Raw genomic sequence first — 22572 nt, 5'->3', positions numbered from 1 at the left:
GACGGCATCATTCCCACTGGGTCTGAACCACCACGATCAACAACAGTTTGATACATGGCGGCATTATGAGAGGTTCAAGCCATGCGAGGTGTGTATAGAGGCAGGGCAGTCATCCGACCACACCAGACCACACAGTATTGTGAATGTCTGGGCAAGAGTTGTTAATTATACAGGCTGATACGGATGCAGCCACAAGAATAACACAATGCTACTTTTTGTATGCAATTGCATGTGAGTGATGTGCATCTCGCATTGTTGACTGGTAATCACATCACCTACATTCCTTACACAAGAAAGAGAGGGGCAAGGGTTAAGTCTGTGTGTTTACCCAGAGCTTGGATGAGGGGGGGAGAGGATGGATTGGGGGAGGGAGGGGGGGGCTGCTGTGCCTCTGGGGCTGATTGTGGAGGCGAGACTGAATGGAGCCGGAGCAGGTAAGGTGAGCGTGCAGCAAGGCCGACAGAGGAGGAAGTATCACAGTTACGTTGAAGGACGATACTTAACACCACATTCCACACTTTGCTCAGAGAAACAGAGGAGGAGCTGGCCTGACACAGAGAGAGAGGGAGAGTGAGTGAGAGAGAGAGAGACAGAGAAAGAGAGAGAGAGAGAGAGAGAGAGAGAGAGAGAGAGAGATACAGAGACAGTGGCAGAGAGGGTTAAAGAGAAGAGGAAGAAAGGAGAGAGGGCAGGAGATGTGGAGAAGGAGAGGGAGTGAGACAAACAGAGGTGCCGGGACTAGTAAAGAGATAGCGGGAGATACCTAAAAAGGGAGAGAGAAAGAAGAAGGGAGGGGGTGAGAAGATGAATAGAGCTGTGAGGGAGTGTAAACAGATTGAGGAGTTTAGTGTTGCACTCTGGCTTTTGTGACAAGAGGGTCTGATTATCAGGAGGACAGGTCTGGTTTTGTGTGTGAAAGCAGACAGAGACAGACACACCGACACACCGACACACACACACACAAAGAGGCACACCAACTGGCAGTTCCACTTTACGTCTACCATCAATCAATCCAGCTATCTGGCCAGTAGGAACCTTACTTAATACCCCTTCCAAAAACAACTTCTGGAACTCTTACAGTAATCAGGCCTGAGGTCTTCTCTTACTCATACCATTAGTAATCATTGTTAATTTATTGATTACAACCTCTGTGATCTATTCTAACACAGGGGGCTGCATCAAGAGTTTAGAGGAAACATCTGAAAATCATGAATCTTGAAATTAGATGGAAATTAAATGTGTAATGCCAGCATACTGGATTTATAAATACTGTCCCAATATATTTAACTATCATAACTAACTTTGCTGCTTTCAAATGTCAGAATACAACATTCAGATTGCATAAAGCTGTTTATGTTTAACCTTTATTGGAATTTTAAAAAAATGTGTCCACTTTGATGAGGTTGTGAATAGATGCACAGCATGATGGTATTAAAAAATATTCAAGAAATGCTGATGCAAGGGTAGTGAGGGATAATCGTTGATTATTTCCCTCACCTCAAGACCTCCATCCTACAAATCATATTCAACAAGCCAAGATGAGTGAAAACAAGTAAACGACAAGGTTACCAGTAGAAATAGACAACTGTATCAAATGGGCTCTTGCCCCAAGGCAAAGCTATTTTCAGTATGCCAGGGCTATACCAAATTTATAACTGCATCAATCAGAGGGCTTAAAAAAAAAAAAAAAAAAAAAAAAAAAAGACAGGAAACGAAGTGGAGAGGTAGAGAGCACCGCCAGAGAGATGTCGTGATGTGAAACCCAGTAAATAATCAACAGCCAATTAGATGTGTAGTTTTTAACAGACAGACAGAGAATCAGTGAGAAAGAGAAAGGGAGAGAAGGGGGCAAGGAGGAGGGTGATTGGTAGCTATATGGAGAGCCAGCTGAGTCATCACTAGTACACTCTGTGCCGCATCACTGCGCTTATAGACAGATCCTCTCTACCTCTCTCCTTCCGTCTATCTGGCTCCACCCCTGTTTCCTGCTATTTATTTCACGTATCGCTTTCTCTACTTCCTCTCAGCTCTTGTGCATTCAAATGACTTTATTTTCACCCATCAAAATTCTTTGCTTCTCCTTTCCCCCCATGTTTTTTCTGCTGTCTTTTATTTACAATCAGCCCAGTGCTCCCTACACTATCAAACATGATACAATGATGCCATGACATTGACATAAATGATTTGTGATACATACTTATTGCAACCACTTTTTTTGTGTTCTAGATTAAAAAGCATTAAGAAGCCAAATTTCTATCCCTTCAAACCAAAAGTCAAAACCCAACACACTAGAAAGTAAAATGACATGGCTAGATCAATCAAATAAAACAAACATTCAAATTCCACGAGCCTCTATTTTCAAAATAAAAGGATATCATCAGTCATTCATTTATAGCTCTAAAATCAATTCCTTTTTTAAAATGATGCAGTGGGGATATCAATGCCATACTGCATGGCGTTAATTTTTCCTTTTGCATATCCAAGAGGAAAAAACAAAAACACTCTATCCAGGCAATGCAGTGCTAATTCTAACAACAGCTATCATGTTTTTATGTGCTTTTGTTTGTTGCTGTTGTTTTCTTGGAGTCATCATTCCATCTCTCCTAGTGTTTCTCTCCCTCATCTTCTGATGCCCTCAGGCTGTTGGTGGCACTGTGGTTGATGCCAACACCCTGGCACTGGGTGGCATCCCGACAGACCTACATATGGAGGAGTGTTTGTTGTGGTGGCTGAGGGTAGAAGCTGGTGGTGATGGGGTGTTTTACCACATCCCAGAACACTCGCTGAGGTCTCTGAGCAATGTCTATACCCTGTCTGAACAATAGCATTCCCGTCACACCCTTTCCTGTGCCACACACGCACACTTGGATGGCAACACACAAACATAAACAAACCGTAAACACAAAACACATATACAATGGCTATGTGTAGCCTAGTACTCTAGGTAGATAAAAGAAAGAAAAAATATGGTTTAGACATCTTGCTGTAACAAGCCTCTGGGGTCAGGGGGATCATCAGCCACCAGGCTCTGTGCATCATGGTGGCCTCTTCTGTCTTCTAACATCTGACAGACAGCTCTCGCTCCACGCACAGATTTACACTCTCATTATCAGAGGCTCAGGATTATCCCAGTGCTTCTACTGGATCTGGTTTACATCTGATGTTGTCACATGAGCGAAAAATACAACACTATGAATGAGCTGAGAACAGGGATTGGATCAAATGCATGCGCTTCCTTACTTACTCTATAAATATCTTAAGTATTAGAAGAAGAAGATACATGGTTGGATGTTCTTGCGCCATAATTGTTTTTATTGTGAAGCAACACAGTGGCCATGAGTGCAGACTGTCTGCTTTATTTTTTAGTCCATAACAGCTGTGCCTGTATGCGTACATTTTGTACAGGGTGCCAAAAGTGTGGGGAGAGACAGATTATTTTTTAAAGACTATTTTTGTCATTTTTGCTTTATTTTGATAGTTAACTGTAGAAAGAAGCTATAAAGATGAGACAGACCAGAGGCCATGAACCCCCAAAGTAGCAGATACATGGTATGTGTCTTCACCAGCAGAGCCACCAAGATCCCACAGACGAAGATCATTATGAGTCATTTTTAGTTTGTAAGTGGAAAAAACAATTTAGCTGTACAGTGGCTTTTTGATTACAGAAAAAAGCAAAACAAAATATAGACACAAGATTTGTAACATACCTATGAGAATTAATCTATGATTGCAATAGACCCTAAATTTCTTTGAGGTAAACCATACTTGCTTGAAGACACCTCTGGACTTGTTCACAAGTTGTTGTTTTTTCTTTTGGACTCCTTTTGAACACCAAGGGCAAAACCATCGGGCAAAACATCTAGAGTAAGATAATGCTTAAGAAGACCTTACTGTTGGAAAACTGTATACAATGTTGTTTTTTTTGACACACAAAAGTACAATCTTAATCGTTCTACCTAAATTTGGCACCCTATAATTGAGAGAAAATGTAGAAGGCTTTATTTCTTCAAATGTTAATCCAGAGGGATTAAACATAGTAATAATGTCATTTCACATTCAAACTGATAAAACTAAAGAGCAAAAACATCAGCATATCACTGCCTAAATACCTAGAATGCCAACTGTATTTCCCCACAATTTCAACTATTTGTCAATGTAAGGTCAGCTGAATAGCCAAAACCATGCCATGTGCTAGAGTGGGAATTTATCAATTACAATCACCGCTTACAAATGATCGGTTCGGAGTTTTGATATCTATTCCCTTTAGTCCATTTACGAGCAAAGTCCAGCAATATAGATTACATTTTCTCCTTGATCCATCTAGTGCACTGAATCAGAGGCACATGCTGGGTGGATCTCCACAACTAGAGCTCAATTGAAGTCTGAGGGGCTAAAACTCATCAATCATCTTTCAGTGTAAAGACCCACTATACTTGAAACACAAAATTGATATGGTGCTTCAGAAGGTTCACTTCACAAAAATCGAGCAGTAGTTTACAACTGTTGCTAAATTCCCTCCTTGTTAGGATAATTTACACAGCAGGGGACACCTCCAGGTATGCTCCAGTTATGCCTGCCCACTTGTTGTTAGAAAGTTACTATAGCACTGCGGCAATTATTATAACAAAAAGGGAATTTAGCAACAGTTACTATAAACAACTGCTCGATTTTATAGCGGACCTTCTTCAGAACCTTATCTTTGCCTGCAAAGTATAGTGGGTTTTTGCACTGAAAGATGATTGATGAGTTTTAGCCCTGCAGATTTGAATGGAGCTGTATTTGTGGAGCTCACACTGCGACTCAGGTATGACACACTGGATGGATCAAAAATTACAAATCTATTATGCTTTAAAGGAACATTGAGCTTAATATACATATGGTATATGCCAAACTGACCCATACCATCTTATATTTAAAATAAAAAAAATGAGGAAATGTTTTTAAAGGTAGGGAAATACTTGTGGAAAACCAGAGTGAGTATGAATTTCCAGCCCCTATCCATTTCAGGCTCTTTGTGTGTTTCCCACATCCCTCATCCCACATTCTGCTCTCCTGAGTAATCTGCTCTTCTCCTTGATGATGTCATCATGCATCACAGCGTCATGCAGCTTGCTCCTATTTTCAGATACCTGCGCCATGGAGGAAAGCCAAACAACCATTTCCTGTGCGAGTGTGTGTGTGTGTGTGTGTGTGTGTGTGTGTGTGTGTGTGTGTGTGATAGAGAGAGGGGGAACTGTGAAGGGGGGCTCATGGTGATCTCATCACAGAGAATGCACCATCTCTCATTTGTGCTCTGACTGTATATGAAAGAGAGCGTGAGAGAGAAAGAAAGTAAACAAACGAGAAAGCAAGCACATGAATGATGCTTTGTGCAGTGCAGTCTATGACATGCCTCTGCTTTACAAAGCAAAGAAGACAGCAGTCACACCTGTATGGACTATTGGTTGTCTTACCAATTTGTCTTTGAGCCTCTCGCCCTTGATGAGGAATTCCACAGTAGTGGGGCTGGGGCTGGGGCTAGGACTGGGGCTACAGGGGCTGAGGTTGCTGCTGCTTCCTCCGCTGCCTCCGCTGTGGGTGCTGCTGCTGTCCTCCGCCCGACTGACCTTATAGACGGTGACACAGCTAAGGCCTCCACCGCCCAGGGGAAGCCACCCACCACTGGAGTCATCCCGAGTCATGACCACTGCTCTCACACGCGCATAACTGTCACTGGAGAGGAGCATGGAGAGGAAGAGAAAGAGAGAAACAATGCAATTAGTGACCATAATCAGTGTTAATCAATATTCACACATGACCACAGCCATTTCACTTTCCAGATTTGTCATAAATGTAAAGACTTATTTTGCACGTGTTGAATGGTTTTATTATTTCTTGCAGGATCTTTCTTTTTCTAAAGTCTGGAGCTTACTCCAGACTTTAATGATCCAATGGTAAACTCACATTAAGTGAAACTGCGCAAATGCTATTCAATGATCAGTCAAAAACTATGTCAGTCATTCAGGGAGCAGATTTATTCATTTTGCCAACTTTACAAATGCAAGGTTTCATTTACGATTATGTGCTGTAACATTATGTGTTCTCTAACTTGTGTAACCTATTATATCACCTGGGTTAAAGACATTAACAAGACCACAACACCTGTATGAAGAACGTCCCCACAAATAATGCTGTTTAATCACAGCACATGTAGCCTAGACAGAATGGTTGGGGAAACCTATAGTGAAGAACAGAATATACAACTAGATATATCCCCAAAACAACCTGTATCCCCAGTGGCACACTGTGATTCTGTCCTTTATCTGGCTCAAAAGTTCAGCCAACCGATGGGGGACTGTATTGAGTATGGCTGACCCAAGTAATGACATCATTCAGTCGTCCTATTCCACCCCGCAATGCAAAGCATATAACAAATCCTCTTTTGTTGAAATTAGCCTTAACGTTATTACATTCACATATTGAAATTTTGGCCTGATGGTGGTGCAAGAGGAAAGGTCATGGGTGCACCAAAATCAGTACAAACTTTACTCTAAGAATCATGAATGTGCACAGCAAATTCAGAAAAATCAAATAAAGGGATGTGAGTAATTGTGTTCACAACCAGGTTCTGTGGCCAAACCAGCAGTGGTTGAGGCAAATCCATGTTCCCAAATGGTTTTGTTTAGGGGATACAATAATGTCTTAAATTTACCAGTCACCACAGAAAGATGATTTGACTATTTGTAAAGCAACCTGAATGTTTAACAGCAAAGTCAAATACATACTGCATCACACATGGCCTATTTTGACACCAAGATAAAATGAAACTAAAGAACCTTGAGGAAAATTGTACAGCTACAGCAGCAAGTAGTAAAATATTAAACTACTCAATTCTGTGCAAAAATTGGATGAAGATCAACAATGTACACTTACTTTCAGTGATGAAAAGTAAGCTGCCCTACAGGGCAAAAACTGTACAGTGGCAACAGGACAAAAACTAAAATATGAATGAACAAATTTACAAAGATACAGCTTTGGATTGAATTTATATTTTGTTTAGTGCATGGTGTAACAGAATACTGACTGCTATTCCTGACCACTGCAGTAGTCAGTGTATGTTTAACCCCAGCCAGAGGGTGAGTGACCATGTGGCCAAGCTCAGGCTCTGGCCCCTGCTGATTTCCAACCTTTCCCTTCAAGCAGGTAGTTTAAAACTAGACAACAGACAAAAGTGGACCTCACTCACATCGCCCTCTCTCTTACCAGCGTGCTATGCTATTGCTATCCTACCCTCCTTGCTCTCCTGAGGATCACTGTCTTTCATTTCTAACACTCTTCTCCTTCATGTCAAACATACATCTAGCAGTCCCTCACCCCATTTATCTGTGTCCCTACCTCCTATGTCCCCTCTACAGCAGTCAGATGTGTCCCTGATTAGATAACAGACACTCCACTGGGCCACCGGAAATGACAAAGGTCAGGGTGTGCTGAGGTCAGCGCTTTGCAGATCCTCCTGGTAACATATTACAGACAGAGGATGATCTGAAAACTGGCAGAAACAAGGCAGGAGAGGAAGGAATTTGACCATGGAACGCCCTCCTGTGATATGCTGCTCTCTAGCCAGCATCTGGGTTTATTAATGAAGATGATGTCACAGTTTGGTAAATAATTTCTTCCTCCCCAGTGGCCAAATGTAAAAGTGTTATTGCGATGACAGAGGGCAGTGTACCTGAATGACAGAAGCAATAGCACTAATATATCACACAGTTAACTGGCCAGCCTTTACTCCAAAAGAGGAATGACTGCTTCCTCTTCCTTACTGCCTCTCCACTCTAAATCCTGGCCTACTCCAATGGGTAACCTTTGCTCTCCTACCTTCCACGCCCTTGGCAAACCTTGATGCCCAGGTAATTGGTTAGCAATTAATCTATGAGCCAGTGAGCATTAAACTTGAGGCTATTTTTTTCCTTTACATGCACAAACCGAAATATCCTTGCACCCTGGTAAGCATCGTCCAAAGTTCTTTCTTAGGATTGATGACAATGGTAAGTGAGTCCAAAATAAATCAACCAACAAAACAGCTGGCTTGCGGTGGTCTTTATGGGTATTAAAGATACACGTGACTAGTCAGCTAGATGATTAAATGGATCTGTTCTTGCTAGTCGGCATGGAAATACTAATCAGTTGAACTACTGTTGTTTTTAAATTGTGACTGTGGTTGTAACGGGTGGTCACTCAGCATTATTAGGAATCCCACCAGAGTTCTGGACAAGATCAAAATATGCTCAGTTTTGAATGTTTTTTGAGTGTTTTCTTAATTTAGGCTAGTCATGTAGTCAGGCAGAAAACTTCCATTTAACCATCAGTGAAATTAGTTGTCTCGCACAGCCCTAATGGCTACACTAAAGCTGCTAGCTTTCTGTTGAAGTCGCAAAGTGGTGAGGAATAAGCTGATATCAATGATTGTTTCATGATTTCGTATCACACCATTGACTAATACTGTTAATTCCAAGAAAGGTGATTTGGCAAGCCTCTGTTCCTCCAGAAAGATATGGACCTTGAACAGTAAGTGGATAGATAACATAGTAGGCATAACTTAACTGCCTGCTAGACAACTTCATGTGGCAACTATCTTGAAAGCAGAGTTCTAATGTCTCACTTGCAGATTTTTGTTTTATGGTACTGCAATGTCATGCTACAATCAGCATCAGGAGGCTTACAATATAAGACAATTATGTGACAAAGAATTCAGGACATGACTTCCTTATGATGGCAATGATACATTAAATATTACATGAAATGAAATTTACATCTGTTTCATCCCATGGTTGCCTGAAAGTTGCTACCATGTTCACCTACCTTTATTCACAGAAAACACTACACAAGATACACACAAAAGCTAGTCCCTCTTTGCATAGATTAGCTGGTAATTATACTAAATTCCATTTTCTCATTACTATTTCATATTCACAGAATTCCAAGGGCATTTTCAAATAGTTTGTCGTGATTCTGTAATACTAGTGAATGAAAGCAGTCATTCAAAAATAAGCACCCAGTCTGTCATGAAAACAACACAATGAACAGTAATGCCATGTTTCCTAAGGAGCATGAGGACATTCTTCTCACTTTAAATCTTTCATGCCTTAGAGCTGTTCTGATGGTGCCTATATTTAAAAAATTAGGTTTGTACACAAGAGCAAAAACAAGCCTATCATCACTGTAATGTAAGCTTACACTGACTGATGCCAACAGGCCAAACTGTCTACTACAAGCAGGGCAAGGTCGTAGCCAGTTTTATGATGCATACATTTAGCTCATACTTTTGGACGGTTTGCTCACTCACATGCTGCCCCCAGGCTGAGACCAGGGCAGCTGGTCCTGGGAGACTGACAGAAACAACAACCATGACTAACTTCCTCCTGTTGACCTCCCAGCACCCTTTGTGGTTACACCTCTAAAACAGAGTCACAAAAGTAGAACGCAGTCTTACACAAGAGCCTCTGCCACACAAAAAATTACATTTTTAGGCAGTATAGCGGGCAGTAAAAGAGGGAAATACTGCTGCTGTTGCACCCCTCTACGGCCCCCAATAAAGGATGCAGACGGTGGGTGCAGGAGGGGCTGTCAGTCAGGCAGGGGTCCCTGGGGCTAACAGAAGACAGGCGGTAGTGTCGCTCAGCCATGACCAAGGCACAATGACCAGGCCCTGACCCTGTAGACCTGCCATCACACACATGCCAGCAACCATGACACTTACAGGGAGGGGGGTTGAGCCCAGGGAGGAAGTTTAAGTGGGCTGTGTATACGTGCATTTGTGCATGAAGCCTAAAATACCTGCCAACCATTTCTTAAAAATGAGAGAAATGGCTACAACAAAGAACAAGGAATAAGTGCACATGATGGAAAATAAAGTCAACAACTCTAAATCCCATGTTATGAACCAACAGACACTCTATCTAATCTATAGTAAAAAGTGTACTAGATGTCTTTTACAAAACCAACAGGGAAGCATCACAGAAGGGTCCTCCTGCTTCTCTTCCTCTTCTTTTCATTAATATTTTTCTTTTCTAAGGGTAGAAATTGTTCCAAAAAGATATATGAATGCAACATGATGAAAAAACATGCAGGCACACACACACACACACACACACACACACACACACACACACACACACACACACACAGTCCAGAGCTGGATGGCGGAGACAAAGGCTGGTCTCCACGCCCCTTGCTGGGAGCACACAGTCCACTGGACACACAATTGAGAGCGGAAGCAGATCAGCTGCAGGAGAGAGAGGGGAGGGGTGGGAGGGAGACAGAGAGAGAGAGAAAAGAGCCCCCATTCCAAATTATTCCAAGCTATTCTGCTGGATGACTGACTTCATTTCCGACCAAAAGCAGGAGAGGAAAACAGAGGGAGGGGTGAGAATGTAATGGAGGGCTGCGGGAGAGGAGGAGGGCGTGGATGGGAATAGGGTGGAGACCATAGTGACAGTCGACAGCTTCCATACACCTTTAAATATGGCTCTTTCTATTCACAAAACAGGATGTGCTATGGCTTATTCTATAGGGTGTTTTTTTGGAGTCCATACAATGTCAAATGAAGTGAACGAACAACATCTCACCACTCCAGCCTCAGAGCGGGTGAGAGCAAACAGCAAAGAACATTACAATTTGACATGACTGAAATTATAAGCCTCCTCCGACGTGCTCTAATGATAAAATGATTTCTGAAGGAGAATACACTGAAATTGACAACTGTAAGGCCTTTTACCCACACAAATCCAAAGTGGATGGCTGTGTCAAAGGGTGAGGAAGAGAAGAGAAGAGAAGAGAAGAGAAGAGAAGAGAAGAGAAGAGAAGAGAAGGGGGAGGGTGATGGGGAAGCACGTGCAGGCCAGGCAGGCCTGGGCCTCAAGGCAGGCTGCTCCAGTGTGTGGTGGAGAAGGGGGATCCTGGGACAACCATTTCCTAAGCTGACAAAGTGGCCGTTTGTCTGCTGCTCCGACCCATGGCTCACTGGGCTCCAGCATGCCATCATGCTCGCCTCCTTCCTAAGCCCTGGGCTTCCCACCCCCAGAAGGGAAGGGAGGGGAAAGGGGAGAGAGAGAGAGAAAAAAAAAAAAAAACAGGACAGGAGGGGGAGAACACGGGAGAAGGAAGAGGGGGAGAGCAGGGGGAGAGGAGAGAGAAAGGATGTGGCCTGAGCCCTGGGTGTTCGCCAAGTCACCCTCCCTTCCCTCCTCTCTGTCTCCCCCTTCTATCTAACCCCTCCCCGGCTGCCTCTCTCTACACAATGGCCGCTTCTCTGCTGAAATTTCACGTTATTGGATCCGGGGCCTGGAGTTTTGTGCTCCCACAATGTCCAGGCAGTGGAGCATGCTGCAGGGGAGACACACTCTGCAAGCTAAAGGCTGGAAAACCATTCCTCCTTTCATTAGCATCAGAAAAGAGGAGAAAAGTCCCCCTCCCCAACTACCCTTTCTCCCCATCTCTCCCCTGTATCAAAACCGGAGGAAGGCTGTCAGGCTCGGTCAGGCTCCACTAGACCACTTTGGCTTCTAGGACTTTTGAGGGGGAAAAATCATTAAAAAATCATTGGGAAAATAAACACAAGCTACTTATCCCAATCGGATTCTATAGATTATCCTCAGAAAGGAAAGCAATCGCTAGGAAAGGGGAGGGGGTTGGAGGACGGAGGGGGAAAAAAAAGCTACTCCTGGTGTGACTCATTCTCTATGCTTGCTAAAATGTCTGGGTACCTTCCACACTGGCTCGACAGCTGTTATCAAAAGATAAAATATATTGTTTTTCCATTTCCTTAACAGCTCTGGGCCAACCTAAAATTCAATAAGTCTTGATGTCTTTAACACAGACCTATTTATCAATCTGAGGCTGACATAGTGGAGTGAGAATGTATGTGTAAAATTTATCAATTTGAATGGAATCAACAATCAAATGAAATCTACTGTATTGTGTTCGCTAAAAAAATGGTGACTATAAAATGCTAGTTTTATAAATGCTAAAAAGTCAAAGCAAAAGTTGTCCTACAATGCAACTGTGCCTCAATGAGGAAATAAATAACATGCAATCTGGGACTCCACTGTCGATTCCAGCAGTGCATCTAATCTGAACGGTGCAAACTAGCTGGCCAATTAGCCACGGTTCACATCTCTTCAATAACCAGTGGCAAACTCAAGGGCACAGACATACCCAAAACAAACACCAACATGACCTAACATGGATGCAGTGCAAATTATGATAGAGGGCCGCAACAAGACACTTTTGAAAGGGCTGCCTGTTAGCCATTAATAAAACAGTACTGATGATGGGAAAATGCATACAGAAACCCTTGCAGACACACAGCATCAGTAGTGTGCTATATTAGCTGCAGTGAAAACCAATACGTTAGCTATAGAAAGAGAAGTGAAAGAGAAATTTGCCCTATCTCCTCTCAACACCTCAGGCTGGTGGTGAGTCATCTCCCTCACAAGAACATTCAGCTTAGCTACCAACACACTCAGAAAAAAAGAAAAAAAAAAAAAAAAAAAAAAAGAACAAGCCTGCTCTGCTGCTGCACCTCACAGCAAATCTACACTTCAAGTTTACCACCATCCTTCACAGAAATACGACCTAACATGGAGACAAATTAACTGATCACAGTGCCTTCTGGTAGCATCCATCACAGACAGCAGTTAGTAGGCTAGATTACCCTGTCGCCCAAATTAAAGATAGACCTAAACCAGTATCACGAATGTCAAACTGCACACTCACACAACGTTTTTGTAACATTGATTTTCTGCCTTGCGCTGATGCTAACCAACCCCTCCATTACTGGATTGGGCCTGCAACCCCAACAACAATGTTCTGGGTGCCGCTGCGCCGTGGCACTGTAATAAATCAAAAGAATCCCATATGTGTATCAAACGCCAAAAAACTATTCTCAAACATCAATCAAAGCCACATATTGAGATGATCTTAATTTGAACCGCAAGCATTTGGAAAATTAAAACCTTGCGCTTGCCATTACAGAAAAAAGAGGAACCACAAATTTGGACTGCTGCGGCGTCTCTGGTCTGCTTTGATGTGAAAGTAGTCCCCAGGGACCCGGGCTTCTAATCGTCATAGTTACTGGAGAGACTCTGAGACTTGGGGGTGTGTGTGGGGGGGGACAAGAAACTGAGGGGACAAGGCGGTTGTCTAGCAGTGGGAGAAACCATCAAAACATCTCAGGAGCAAGTTGGGAAGGACTAACCACCAAACCATGATGATGGCCCATGGCTGTTAAAAGAAACAGCTATGAAACAAGTTGTAAACTATCACAGCATGCCCTGTTGTTGAAAAAAGGCCATCATCGCAAAAGCAGCAAAAACAGTAACATCATCATCATCACCACACTCTGGTAGGCTGTAAAAAGTAAAAGAAAAAAAAGACAAACATCAGAAACCAGCAAACTGCACTATTCCATCTTGAAAATCAATTATGATCACATTCAAGTAGGCTTCCTAGTCCATGTAGCCTCGGCCCACTGAAGAATTTGGAAGAATCAACAAAGCATTTCCTACCCAATAAAAGCCTGATCCAAGGTCTAAAAATGGCCACTGAGTAGAACAAGATCTGATAAAAAAAAAAATTGACTGAGCAGATATGCATCCTTCTTGTAGGTAAAGAGGCTGTGCATATTGCCTAGTTGGAAATTTGACTCATAAAATCGTTTATTTGATAAGACAAAGTTTTGTTGGCTTATATATACACTCATGTGAGATAGGGGGCCTCTTTTTCACAGAGACAAATACACATACCAAATGTTCCCAGAGAAATAAACACACAAGTGAGCGCACACAGACGCACACACAGAAACCCCTTCCTGTTTTCAAAGCATTTGGAAACTCAATCAAAGACACAAGGTTTAGGATTTACATCTGTGCCCTTTTATGTCTGTGGCCTCGCAGGAAAGAACCATCTCAGCCCAGCTGCAGCAAAGAGCTCACAACAAGACCCAGCCTTCATGCTCCCGCATACAGCACAACTGAAAACAATATCCACAATTCAGACACTTGCTGCTAAAAGCACTCCTTAGAGGCATTGAGATATGGTCTGTGAACATCAGAGGCCCTCCTCGAGGAAGAAAAAAAGACATGCTATGCTATATGGTATTGAGATAGGGGTGGGTGGGGTGGGGGGGTTAGTCTAGGACTAACAGCCTACATACACAGCCCAGAGGCAGATTAGGCCTACACTAGAACTTAATTGTCTTCGAAATAAGATAAATGGTTTAAAAACGCTCTAAATGCATTGCTGACATTTACACCAGTTTATGTCTGCTCCTAAAATACTTGAAGAGGAAATGAAAATAATAAGAGGGAAGTGGCTCGGGTTTAAAATACACAGAATCCAGGCCCAAATCTGGCCATGGGAATGGAACAGTCCACCACATTCATACAAGGCCTGTTCAGTTTGTTGGCTTGTCTCAGTTACAGACGGCCCAAACCCCCTGGTTGTATAGAGGATCGTTGTCATTAATCATTGAAACAATACAACAGTCTCTGTTAGAACAAACAGGCACAAGATCATAAATAGTCAGTGCACAAAGTAACTTCTACAATTATGCAACTGATCAGCCTACGCATCTAATTATCATTTTCTAATCTTTGAAGAGAGAAAACTGAACTGCTGCAGTAAAGTGAGACATATGTGGGAAATGCTGTTCAATGTAGAGACACCTTAACTTCCAAAGGATAGGTAACCTTACACCTAAATACGACTGAATATGAACAGATACCTAGAAAATAGTAGCAAGCAACCAACAAATTAGGGCAGTCTTAGTCCAAGTCAAGTGTTTTTTACGGGGTTTTTTCAAGCGAGATAAATTCCAATACAGTCTGTGTGGGCCACTGTAGTCAGAAGCAACACTTCCCCAAAAGAATACAGAAGCAAAACCAAAGATGTGTTCAACTCAGCAGGCTTTTTCAAGGTAACATATGCCCATAGCCTAGGCTGAACCAGACAGTAAAGCTAAGTGTTCATGGAAGCCATATTCAACAACTGGCAATAACCCCAAACAATGCTATCTATAAAAAGGTCCAGGAAATTATTTAGCCTAACATAAGGGCCACAGGATATAGACAATTACCCAAGCTGTAAAGCACTGGCCTTAACAGCTGAGGTAGCTGTCTCCCTATGTCGTCTCAGGACATGATGAGGGTTGTTTGGGAGGAATGTGTTTGGGGAAGCTCGGCAGCAGGAATGGGGAGTGCACAACAGCCCTCAGGTGATAAGATCACAACACCCGCATTAGCAGATAAAACGCTGAGCTGTCAAATCAATCACACAGATAGGAAGAGGACACAGAGAGAGGAATCACTGAGAATCAGTTGACTGGCAACCAACAGCAACAGAGATCTGCAGGAATCCAAAACAATGTATCATGAGCCTATGTCTGTGAAAATGAGCTATAAAAGAAATTGACCTTCATCAATTACATGTCTGAGGCCTCTATCAATGTTGTCAAAGTCACATAAGCTTATACAGACTAAAATGGTCAAACTATCTTTTAGATTTTGTGTTTCTGTATGATAAAAATTGAGGGGGGACAAAGCAAAGTCCCTATCTGAGTAACGGTAACCTGTATTGTGTTTCTGAAACAGAAAGCTAGGAAAATTTAAACTAGGAACAAGAAATTTGATCTCTTGGTTGTCATCACAACACAACAAAACAGTCTAGAAAAAAGTCACATACAGACTGTCACTATGTACAAAGCCAGTACTTAGACCTAAGTAAAGATTAATTACAGATAGGAAGCCGGATAGCAGTGGGACCCTTGTCCAATGGCCTGAACAGACTACTGCACTCTTTGAGATAAATATTTTAAACAAATTTGATGTTCAGCACAGAAGCTGTTTGTGCATACACTCAATAAATCTCACACTCCTACCTCTTCCTGTATGATCACAGTCCCTGTCTGCAAAAGCTAGAATTAGTCTTACATCATACCACACAGTTCGCCCCAACACACACCCGAGAGCGGACACAAACCAAAATCTGACAAGGCTCAACGTGTCTTCTATTCATTTAAGCCGTATGAACATAGTCGCGCCATGGCTGAGTTATATGTTCTCAGGAAAGGGTATGCTTTGTGTACACCGAATTGGCTTACCATCAATCAATCAGGCTCAACCACTTTAGGACGATCTCATAACACATTCTGTGTGGAGATCTTCAGATAAGGTGTTTAAAATGCAAGAAGAAGAAGAAGAAAGCCTTACTTCATTACACATGAACATGAAGTGAAATGTCAAACATTATCAGGAATTAACTAACAACACTGCTCCATGAAAATTCAAGTGAAAGGCATCAATGTCTAAAGGTTGGTGCATGACAGGCAGACAGGTCATCTTGTATAAGGAAGCACACAATTGAGAATTTTTTTTTTATTATTCCTGACATGCCGATTCTGATTTAGGTCAATTTCAAATTTCTTTCTTTCTAAGAACTATAACTGATAGCATACACAAACATTTTTTTTGACTTTTCTGTAATGGATTATTCAATTGTATGTTCATAAAATAGACATATTTTCTGCAAAACTGCACCACAATACAGGACCTTCTCGCACTCTCGCTCAAACAAATCTCAAAATAAAAAGTGTTCCAGGTTACTGGAAAGATTTTTTTTGTACAAATAAAATCCAACTAAAAATGAACTGCAGTATACATAGTTTACACATGTGAACTGTGCATGAGTTACCTTTGCTTAAATTTTGTTATTTCACTATTTCCTGTGAACATGGGAAGTCAGGAAGTTTATTTTGAAGATATTGTATGCATGTTACAAAAGGAAAGTGACAGTAAAAAAAAAAAAAAAAAGGGGTAAACAGTGCAAAATGGACAGAGCACCAGAGGAGAATTAAGTGTCAAGTGTTAAGTATTAAGGATAAAAGGGGAGTGTAGGCTATAAAGGGAATTTAGTTCCAGTTGAGAGTGCCAACAAGGTATGCAGACAGTGCGCATGTGCTTTTGAGTCTTCCTCACGGTGAAGAACTTCCATGCCAAAATGTTTCAGCATGCGTGACTATGACGTTACTGTCTGTGCTCCTGTGTGCGCGACAGGAACCAATGTGCAGTGCATGCATGTAAATTTGACACCGGTGCATCCGCCCAAAACTTTAATGGGTAGTAACATAAATTTAGTAAAGCCAATAGCTCTGGTCCAGAATTCGCAATAAAGAGCACCACCAGAAATGGGCACGGGTGCATGTCAGCTAACTTCTAATCAGCTAAACGCCGCGTCAGAGGACACCCTGCAAGGCCCCCTTTGGAAAAACTGCAAAAAAAAAGTCATGGGCGTGGCCCAGTGTGAGGAGGTAACATGTTGTTTATTAACCCAAGACAAACCATGTGTCAAAATTTTGTGGAGTTACGCTAACCCATTGAGAAGCTCTGTGACTTTCTGTGGTATGCTATGTCCCCTTTTGACTTGCCAACCTGCAATGTTAATCAGGTGTTTTGTGGCCCATGACATACCTAGTCAAAGTTTGGTCATGATGTGTGAATTTGTTCTGAAGTTATAAGCCTTTCTGTGATATGCCACACCAACAGCCACAACCCCATTTTGGCCAAGGGCTGCGAAATGTTGGCTACTTTTTCCTAGGTCCATGCCCAACCCTCTCACCAAATCGAGCATTCATTTGAAAGTCATGCTACTCCATGATGAATGTATGAACGGACACACACAATTGTTCCTCTCTAAGGCCATAAAAATATCGTGTTTTTTGTGAGTGTCTTTGTCGTTAGGAAGAAATATAACAAAAACAAACAGCTGAGGCAATGCTTGGTATTCCGTTCACTCCAAGTCTATGAATCATACAATAACCCGAGAGGCAGTGGAATCATAGCAACACTGGGCCTCATTCACTAATATTTACGTAGAAGTGTTCTTACTTTGTGCACAAAATAAGTACGCGCACAAAATGTATAACAGGTACACATCAGCCAATTTTGCTCTTACTTCCGTGCTAATGTCAGTGAATCAGGACCACTCTGAATTGTCAGGTGCATGCCCGCAATTGGTAATTAGCAGCCTAACACAAACCATTTCTCTATATATGGAAAACTTACAGAGAGATGTGGCAGTGGAGAAAGATGTGAAGTCATTAAAATGATGAAAAACATGGTCACTAAAGGTAAAAAGTACAAAAGGTTCTTCAATTGCTTGAAATCCAAACCACTGTTTAGAGTTAGAAGCCAGAAAAGGCACACTTGTCTGTGTCATGTGACCGCTGATGGAGGCTAACAACTGTAAATATGCCATTGTCAAACATGCTTGGAAGATTACTGTGCACCCTGCTCATAGCCTGCATGCCTGCTAAAAGGCAGGGTTTCCCATTATGTATTAGCCTACAGTTTCAACGACCACAGTCACACCACGTATAAACAAGCTCACCGGTGGCATAACAGCCACCCTCTAAAAAGTTTGTTAATATGTTGAGATTTATAATTGATCTAAATAAATCTCTGCTGCTGCATGGGACTGTGAATCTTTCTCTGTCACAGACCTATTTTCTCTCAACACTCAACAACAAACTGCTGTCACTGTAAGTGAGGAAAATTAATGACTTCATAACACACTACAAGTCTTTATATATTGAAAATAAGCTGCCCCTCCCCTGTGCACCACAACTACATTGTCAGATTGTGAGAAAACCCCTGAACAGACAGCTGGTTAACAAGCTGCATATTCCAGTGATGGCACTAGAAATTCATGGAAACAGCTTATCATCATAGAATTATAGTTTCACTGGATGACAAAAACATGACAACTAATTAACAAAATTAAAAAGGTATCACATTCCAAACTGGAGAATCCAATATACAGATTACATTCAGATTGTTAAGCCTATTCATTTATAATTATGAAATCAATTATTGTACTATTAGCAAATTTTTAGCCACTATATACTCTTTACATTGGACAAAGTATGGTTATATAATTTTCTAGGACTCTAGGACCTTTTTGATTTGTGCCTACACACGGTCTAAGGCCTTTCTAAAATTTTCCATAGAGTAGCAATAAATTCAAGTAAGAACATTCTGATGAATCCTGGATTTTTGCTTAAAATATTTGTTTAAGCATAGATCTGTGCTTATGCAGTGTTTGGGGCACCCTAGCCATCTTAGCTACACCTTCATGTGGTCTGGAAAAAACCCACAATATAGCCTGCACCACCAGCGATCTGTTACATGTGGCAGCGGTTCCCAAAGTGGGGTCCAGGGGCTTCAAGGGGTCCCTGATGGGATTCCAGGAAGTCCCACCATCATTAGCAATCCCTTTATTTCAGGAATATATCATTCCCTACAGTTTATAAAATACATTTGGGTGACTACTCTTTGCAGAGGTTTCACTCTCCTTAGTAGTGTGTCACACAATATGCCTTAAGGAAATTGGACAATTCTATGCTAAATTTTAAGTAATAACAACAACCTGCTTGAAGTGTGTGTGTTCTAATGTATTTGGAGGGCCGTGATATAGGAGTTTGTGAACCTCTGGCTTATTTTATATGAAACAACAGACTTCTAGTTCAAGGACACAGTGCCCATGCATTAAATAAATCAACCCCATAAGCGGCAGATAAATGGGACGGGGGAAAACCATGGGTGTTTCGGACAATAAACCATGACAATGTCAGCGATTCAGAAAGGCATATGACTTCCTGTGTGCAAATAGATTATAAAAAGGCCTTTGACAGACTTAAAAAACATCGGATAAACAAAATACATACAGCGCACTTATTTCAAGTAAACGATTAACAGTCATGTGGGTTTTCATGTGTAATATATTCTGCAGTAAATGTACGAAATGTGATCATTGTGTGATCGGCGATGCAATGCGAAACAGTGTACAGTGCTGTGAATGGGCAGGCAGGTACTTTATGAATGGAGGGGATCATGTGACCGCAGCACCTCCCGAAGCAGATATTTCTCACTGACTGTCAACAAGCGCACACAAGGGATCAGCCCATTAAAACAATACGAAATCGCACTTAAAATGGGCGCAACAACGTGAGCAGAAACACCTTACTCAAAGATTAAAATTGCAGTTACTGTATGTGGACTCTGTGGATTTTGATGTCAACGTTCCCCTCTTCTTCTTCTTCTTTTTTTTTTTTTTTTTTTTTACATTTTTTATGAATGGAGATTGTGATATGCAAATGAGCGTGATTGAGAAAAAATGGCATCTTCGGCTTTTGAACGCTGACAATGCAGCAATCAGTTCGAAGGAACATTTTCATTAATGAAAAACTCATGTTGAAGGCGAAGACGATTTTCAAAATGCTATCGATGATGGTATTCAACACAAAATCATGGCGGAAAAACACAGTTAGACATAGAGCTACACTGTCAAAATTTCATCGTATGATCATGATGTACCGACATGATGTGCATATGAAATTAAATTGGAAAATTTAGTCACTGTATATATGTATACGATGCGTGATCCAATGTAATGAGCTTACAAGGGGCAACCTATACAGCAATAATAACATTCCGGTCATGTCATTTTCGAGTAAACTAAATTCGTCATTATTCCTGTGGATACCAAGGACGACTGTGAATTCCGCCACCGTCCATATATGTGAATTATAATAGCAAAAGGGTAAAGAATGAAAATGAGATTCATGTTTAGGTTTGGCCTGTGCCATCGCCTGACAGACACCGTTTTCCTCTTGATCTCATCAAATAATCCATAGGGTGGTTTTAAACTGACCTGTAAAACTATCCGAACACAAAGACGGAAAGGGTCGATTGCATCTTTGCTATTTTTATTATTATTATTGTTATTATGGGTAGAGGGGAGTGATGGATATCAGTGTCTGTCGATGAGAAATGTCATTTATCGAGTATACATACTTGACCAACCAAAGCGTATAAAATCGTGAGATATGTGCTACTTATCGTTGCTGTTTGAAACCTATGCTGTAAATGGAGAGAGAATGTAACTTTAGCATAGTAATACTCACTCGTTGTGTGGATTTGTTGAATCTTCACTCATTTTTTTCTCACGGGGATCCAAATCCTAGCAATAGCATCGACGACGCAGTGACGGCGGGATAAAATACCTCAAATATCACCATTTTCTTTCACATATGAAAATCACCCTATTCTGGATAATAAGTAAATGGTTACAATGGAGCATGCCTAACTAAGCGTCCCTGTGAAAACCAAGTGAGCTAGCTTAACGTTAGCTTTGCTGGCTGGAACTAACGTTAAATCGCGAGGAGGAATGACATTCGTTGATTCATTTTATCTTCCCTGGAAGTAAAATCCGACCACAACAAATCGCACATAGGCAACATCCTCTTCAACAAACACAGATCCCGGATGGTCAAAAACATGTATAGATCCTTAAAAAATGTACAAATTGTTGTACACTGTAACGTTTGGCAGGTTATTTATGGCTGGCTGTCGAGCATCCATTCGCCAACTTCAGGTCCAGGACAACACTTGAAAAGCGCTGTGCAGCGTTGCTCCGTCAACGTGTCCGAGTAATTTGCAGTAAAGGCATCCAAAGCAAGGGGAAATGTTCCAGTTGTTTTCAATATTGATATTAACGCATGAAGTAAAACTACCGAGACCTAAAATTTCCTTAGGAAGTTGCTGGACATCTGCTTTAATCGAACTCCATTTTCAACTCGGGGGGGAATGAAACATCGGAAAACTGGGCGGATGTGTCGACCCTCGCTTGAGAAAATTAGATCCTTCCGCGACGTAGCAAAAATATAATGCGATTACTGCCAAATAAAATCTACAGGCACATCGCTGACAATGTTTTCTCGAAGAGTAGTGCATGTTGTATTATTGTGCGCTCCGCCGTAAACATGTGGTGTAAAATCGGAATGTTCCCTTCCAAAGTTGACCTAAAGTAGTCCCCACACTTCCCAAAAGAAGTTTCCCTTCAATCACGCATTGATACATAGAAGAGGGAAGCGTCTGTGTGATAGCACGCAAAGTAGAAAATAATCTGGAGGAAGGACTTGGTCTGTCACCAAGACACAACCATTAATAATTTCTGTTGTTTCTTTCATTAAGATGCTTTACTGCGGTCGACTGCCTCCTAGCCTCTTTTAAAAAACCTTTATCTGAAACTGTGGGAAATTCTTGTAAATGTACACAACCCCACTAGTGCAGCACGTGGAATTAGCCCTCATCAGATCTCTCTTTATGAACGTTGCTGAGGCCAAGTTGCATTTTTTTTTTTTTATCACGATTTTCATTCAAAAGCATGGCCACTGTCGCACCAGGAATTAGATTATGCAAAAATGTAAAAAATAAAAAATAATAAAAAAAAATTGTAACCTATATAAGACTGAATTCATAAAATAATATTAACATTATTTCTAGAGAAGGCTACTGGTATAGCTTGATATGTCACTATATGATAATAATTGGGCATTAGGCGTATAACATTTTATTTTGCTAAATTAAAACTGAGGCATGACAACCTGCTTCCTTCAATAATAAGCCATAAGTAACAAGTTTCTGCCTCACTTTCCACACCAAACACACACACACACACACACACACACACAGCAGAGTT

At 41.5% G+C, this 22572-nt stretch overlaps 1 protein-coding gene across 1 annotated transcript in view; it reads right to left on the bottom strand.

The window, feature by feature from the left end:
• The window catches only part of spred1 (sprouty related EVH1 domain containing 1), a 37409-nt gene extending 15646 nt beyond the window's left edge, over nucleotides 1-21763 (bottom strand). Inside the window, exons 1-2 of the mRNA XM_030081855.1 lie at nucleotides 20996-21763; nucleotides 5454-5712 (exon numbers count right to left, since the gene is read on the bottom strand). Coding sequence (XP_029937715.1) covers nucleotides 5454-5712; nucleotides 20996-21027 — 291 coding nt within the window. The 5' untranslated portion in view covers nucleotides 21028-21763. The remainder of the gene's footprint in view (nucleotides 1-5453; nucleotides 5713-20995) is intronic.
• Nucleotides 21764-22572: the final 809 nt, after the last annotated feature.

The sequence above is a fragment of the Myripristis murdjan genome, chromosome 22 (assembly GCF_902150065.1).
Source record: "Myripristis murdjan chromosome 22, fMyrMur1.1, whole genome shotgun sequence".
In the NCBI taxonomy this organism is placed as follows: domain Eukaryota; kingdom Metazoa; phylum Chordata; class Actinopteri; order Holocentriformes; family Holocentridae; genus Myripristis; species Myripristis murdjan.
Note: the sequence above shows the minus strand (reverse complement) of the source record. Positions and strands in the feature narration are given on the sequence as shown.